The 5,278-nt window shown below is 50.1% G+C and overlaps 2 protein-coding genes across 2 annotated transcripts, besides 4 other annotated features; both read left to right on the top strand.

Moving 5' to 3' along the window:
- The first annotated feature begins 90 nt into the window (after positions 1-90).
- Positions 91-138: a microsatellite.
- Positions 139-283: 145 nt separating this feature from the next.
- Positions 284-316: a microsatellite.
- A 393-nt stretch (positions 317-709) lies between these two features.
- Positions 710-744: a microsatellite.
- A 29-nt stretch (positions 745-773) lies between these two features.
- On the top strand, positions 774-2,066 carry Tco025E_08471 (putative N-acetylglucosamine-6-phosphate deacetylase-like protein; the record flags this gene model as incomplete). The annotated part of the gene is made up of 1 exon (XM_029375320.1): positions 774-2,066. The coding sequence occupies one exon, from the start codon at positions 774-776 to the stop codon at positions 2,064-2,066; it is 1,293 nt and encodes a 430-aa protein (XP_029224572.1).
- A 456-nt stretch (positions 2,067-2,522) lies between these two features.
- Positions 2,523-2,548: a microsatellite.
- Positions 2,549-3,321: 773 nt separating this feature from the next.
- Positions 3,322-3,768, top strand: Tco025E_08472 (uncharacterized protein; the record flags this gene model as incomplete). Its single annotated transcript, XM_029375321.1, has 1 exon — positions 3,322-3,768. The coding sequence occupies one exon, from the start codon at positions 3,322-3,324 to the stop codon at positions 3,766-3,768; it is 447 nt and encodes a 148-aa protein (XP_029224573.1).
- Positions 3,769-5,278: the final 1,510 nt, after the last annotated feature.

Here is a 5,278-nt window from a genome sequence, read left to right on the forward strand (position 1 = left end):
GTTATTTCTTCTTGTATATGGGCGTGTCTTTATTCTTGTTACTGTAACCGCTTCTCGGTGGGTGGGGGGTTTGAAAGGGAGCTGTGGTCCTGCGTATTTGAGTGTCTGTCAGCGTGTGTGTATGTGTACGTGTGTGTGCGCCTTCCTCTTGAATCAAGTGCAGTTTCAAGAAGAAGAATTTACAGGATAGTGCATTTTGAAGTCTTGACGGTAGATCCATACGTTTCTAGTGAATACTCACCATGCCTTACCGTAGACGTTATCAGCTCCTTAAGAGGCACTAATATATATACATACATATATATATTATTGTATACACATTGTATCTTCTTTTTCCTGACTACACGAGGAGGATAATTTAAACGAAGTGTAGAAAAGCAGGCAGTAGGCTTCTACTGGGACCCCTTGTGTGCGCGGGTTGTTTTCGCGTTCTCAGCTCCTACCGTTTAAAAGCCTGGGGTGGGCTCACTGAGCCCGGCCTTTGATTACTCAAAGAAGGTATGAAATATTACCAGTAGTCATAGGTCGTCCCTTTCCAAGGCTGTTCTTTAGTCTAGGTTTCGATTGTTACTTACATTATCTTTCTCTGCATACACGGCTCTATCTCTTGCTTTAAAAAAAAAAATTAGCCGCCTTGAGAAATTCTGTTTTTCTCTGATGTGATAAATATGTCATTTCTGACAATTTATTTTGTTGCACACGTTTAATGTTTTTTTGTGTTTCTTCTTTCTTTTTTCTTTTTTTGCCATGCGACGTAGCTTGCGATATCTGTGATGTCAGGGATTATTTCGCTAATTAAAGGCAACGTCGTGACTCCTTCGGAAGTCCTCTATGATGGCTTCGTGGTTGTCGTGGGTGGTCTCATTGAGAGCGTGGGCGGCTCGGCAGATTTGCCTTCCGAGAAGGACCTCAAGCAAAAGTACGGCGACGCCCAGGTCGAGATCGTGGAGGGGGGGTTCATCCTTCCCGGGTTTGTGGACATACACAACCATGGCCTTGGAGGAACTGGCGACGTTATCGCTCACTGGACGAATCCCGAATATTCACTGAAGGAGTTGGCGCGGTGTGGAACGCTTTGTGTTTTGGCATCCATGATCTTCTCATCGGAGCACAAGAGCACCGTCAAAAAGGCTGTTAAAGAAGTTGAGGCGCGTGTCGGTGCTTACATTCCTGATTGCTGCGTTCTTGGCGGCATCCACGCGGAGGGGCCGGTTATTCAGGATCGAGGAGGTCTGCCTGCTTGTGAAAGCAGGTGGACGCTTGAACGTTTTAAAGCACTGTGCGCCACGATGCCGTCTATGCGAGTAATGACGATATCACCTCACATTGACGCGCGCAGCAACTACGAGCTCATCCGTCATCTCCTCGCTATCGGAGTTCGCCCATCACTTGGACACGACCGCGTCGCAACAAAGAAGGAGATTTTGGGTGCCTTGAAACTTGCAACCTCGCTGGAAGACAGGCTGCATCTTACACACGTGTACAATGTGATGTCTTTCCATCATCGAAATCCGTCTCTCATCAATGTGGCGCTTTGCTCCTCGTTTCCCAATGCGGAAATTTACAAGGGTGCCATTACCCCATATATTGAAATTATTGGAGACCTTGTCCATTCTGACGCCATTCCTCTGCATGTAGCACTTTCTTCCAGGAGTTGTGATGAGGTTGCCCTCATCTCAGACTGTATATCAGAAAACCGTCACGGGAAGCGCTTTACGTACGATGGACGATTAATTTCCGTTCGCGCTGAAGGCGGTTGCTGTCTCTGTGACGCATCCGGCCGACACACTAAAACGCTTGCAGGCGGCACCAGCTCTCTGGCAGATCAGTTTATGAATTTGGTCACTCTCATGCGGGTGGACCTCGTTTCTGCCTGTAAGTTGGTCGCCACGACACCTGCCAAAATTGCCCGCTTGGATGGGCTTGGCTCAATTGAGCGAGGAAAGAAGGCCAACATTTTGCTTCTTAACTCAGAACTGAACACGATAACAAAACGTATGATTTACGGAAATTGGACTGCACATGGTGAGTACCGTCTACTGAGGCCATCCATGTCCCACATGTGAGCCCAACGGCGAGTAAATGGAAGCAACTTTATGAGGAAAAAATGCGAGGTAGGAGAGAAAGTAGATGAAAGTTGAATGCTACTTGGAGACTGTTTTTAATGTATGACTTTTTTTTCCTTCCATCGTGACCGTTCCTTCTCTACACGTGTCGCGTTAGACACCGGCATTTCCGCGCATGCTTATGTCTCATCACACGCGTCTCTACTATTACGGTTACGGCGCTAGTCACTGGCAACTGCAACGGTTGAGTGGGGAAGTCTAGTTCATTTGTGCCAGGCCTTTTGAACACGGCACTTCCTGAGACTTGCCTGCCGCCCTCCATGGGCCAACAACGAGTCAAAGGAACTAATTGCTGGCACGAGTATCCCTGTTTTACACGTTACTGATCACTAGCGCCTCGATAAGGTGTCCAGGCCTTCGCCAGGTGGATAAATTTCTATTATCAGCAGCAAATTGAAAAAAAAAACAAAAACAAAAAAAAAGTGCGCCCAGATGTGGCCAAGCAAATATGAGGCCGATTTTTCCATGCCGATCGGTTTCTTTTCGAAAGGGCTAAGAAGATTCCTAAAACAATCCGTTGGAAGGTGGCGAGTGCAGCTCACTTTTCCTCTGTTATCCCACCCAACCCAGTACCACTGGAGGCGGAGGGATCCGACGGTTGCGGTGCCCTTAGGACTGTCCCTTGTATGAGTTTCGAGCGAGCCAATAATCATAAGACCCGTTTATGGAGCAATTGTGTTTACTGTTTTATGGGTGGTAAACATAGCTGACTGGAGTTCGATTTTTTTTTTTTGACGCAATGGACCTAGCCGTTTACCTTCATTTGCGCTTCCCTTTCCGTGCAGTGGAAGTGGCGGGGCCGCATTCAAGGTGCGTGCTCTGCTTATGTGTGTGTGCGGGGAGGCGACCATTCATAATTGCGTTTATTGCACGAGGGTGACGCAGTAACTTGTTAGGAAAGAAATTGAAAAAAATGAAAAAAGAACTAATACGGCACATAACCGGAAGCAAATGGGAAGCGACGGGCATCAACGGGATGTTTTAGAGAAAACTGAATGGGTGTGGGTGCTGTGCTTTGCCGGAGGAGAGGGACGAGTCTGTGGGATAGCCTGTCTGTGGGGAGCATCTTGCCAAGGGGTAGACATGCACATTTTCTCTTGTCATTTCTATTGATTCTGTTTACGTGGAGCAGAAAGCCTGCAGTGTGCATTACGCACCACACGGAGCAAAAAACGTGTGATAAAATAGGGAGACTATGGGTTGTACCAACACCAAAGAGAAACGAGGCGGTAGCTCTCACTGTGGAGGCGAAATAAGTGGAGGGGGCGCCGGGGAGTTTAGCAGCCTTGCCAAGGAGAACCCTGTTGCCGCAAAGCTAAAGGAAGAGTGGTCCGCCTTTGTGCGTTCTCTGTCTACTTCGGCCCCTTCAGATACGCGACGAGAAGTCTGGGCGAATGCAGCAACTAACCCCCTGACACATCGCTCCGTTGACAGGGTCGGAAAGCTTTTCTTGATGTACGTGCGAGACGAGCTCACAATTCGCGAGTGGGGTGGCAATTTTGATTATACCGTCGTTGGATTGGAAAACCAAGGCTTCCTCAGGGCCACCGCCACTGTTGAGGCCAGAATTGGAGCTGAACGTCCAAAGGAGGCGGTGTGGGAGGTGAAGGTGCACTATCACAGTACAGCGAAACCGCAATGAGGACTTTTGGGAGTTTTTTTTTTTTTGCTATTCAAGAAAAATAACCCGGATTGTTGCCACTGGGTATGTATTCCTCGGGAATGCGGAAGCGATTGAACAGCTGGGAATAGGCTTGCTGTTCGCTGCGTCGCGTGTGTGTTGCGCGCGCCAGTTTCACCACTGGCTGGGCTCGTGTACATTCACCGACGCGTCTGGGAGATTTGCTTCCTTCCCCCCCCCCCCCTTTTTTTTTTGTTGTGTGTTTATGGATGGCTGGATAAATGGATGCTGCTGCGTTGACCTGCTCTTGCCAAAGTTTGCAAAAACTCTCTTGTCCCGATATCTTCTTCTTACTTGGATCTAATGCCTCTCATGCCTGCGTCTGTAGATGGACTTTCGCGCAGAGGTAAGAGGGCTCAATCGAGGGCAGGGACCCCCGCAGTGTGCGGCCTGTGTTGCTTCTTGCTGTTTGTGCCGCAGAGGCGAATGAGGAAAGGCACGTCGGCTCTTGCGAGAGGGTGCTGAGTGAGCTGCCCTGTCTTCTGCGCACCCTTTTCGCTGGTGGTGGAAGAGGCCGTTTGGGAAATAGTGGGCGCAACGGGTAAGGTGGGGGGCACACGTGCGTCTCAAGGATGTCTATACCGCTGTTGCCCTAGGTTGGTTATCCCTTGTCTATCCTGCTGAGGAGGCATTCCTCTCCGTGCATCCTGAGCCTGCTGTGCTTTAATGCAGCACGTACTTTTTTCTTCTTCTTATCGCGGACATCAACAGACCAGCTCCGTGTATACGCTTTGGGCGCCAGGGCGTGTGGGAAGTTTGGCAACTGTCTTATTGGAGGGGAGACAGTATGCGAAGAACAGGGGGCGAGCAGTGTGGTGTATGTTGTGGGTGACGCAGGCTGTGGGGAGCAGGGAATTGGGCGCTCCCCGCACTTATATGAGCTTTAGGGCTCCTCAAAGAGCCTTTCCCTCCATGCTTCTGAGTGATGTTGCAAACATTGCCCCGAACTGCCGTGACTCGTCATATATTTTCCGAGGTCGACGTACCGGCGCGCGCTGCTGCTTCCGGTGCGAGTTACCGACCGGTGTGATGCTTCCATTTGTTGCGTCCGGTGTGGTTTGCACGCAATATCCTCACGCCCTGTACGGAAAACCCCCCATTGGGGCATTTAAGCCCTCCCGCGGGGGCCGATGATCGAGCGACGGCGCCCGCACATTGCGACAGTGCACGGGATATTGTCACTCCTCTGGGAAGGGAGGGCCTGAAAGAAGATGGGGTGAGCCCGTTTTTTTTTTGTCCTTGGGGCGGAGCGGCACGCGGAAGAGCGTTGGATATTGTGACGACCCCTGCACGCACCAGCCGAGCACTGTTCCTGTTTTTTTTTTATTGTCTTCTCTGCCGCGTTGTGGCGGTGCCCAGTTTTTCCCATTACACCTACTATCTTTTCTTCAAGCAACGACTCCTGTATGCCCCCACGTATTCCACGCATTTGACAAATAGCTCATGGTGCCGCGTGGGCTAGAGCCCTTAC

The sequence above is a fragment of the Trypanosoma conorhini genome (genome assembly GCF_003719485.1).
Source record: "Trypanosoma conorhini strain 025E chromosome Unknown Tco_14.4_contig_00790, whole genome shotgun sequence".
Lineage (NCBI taxonomy): Eukaryota > Euglenozoa > Kinetoplastea > Trypanosomatida > Trypanosomatidae > Trypanosoma > Trypanosoma conorhini.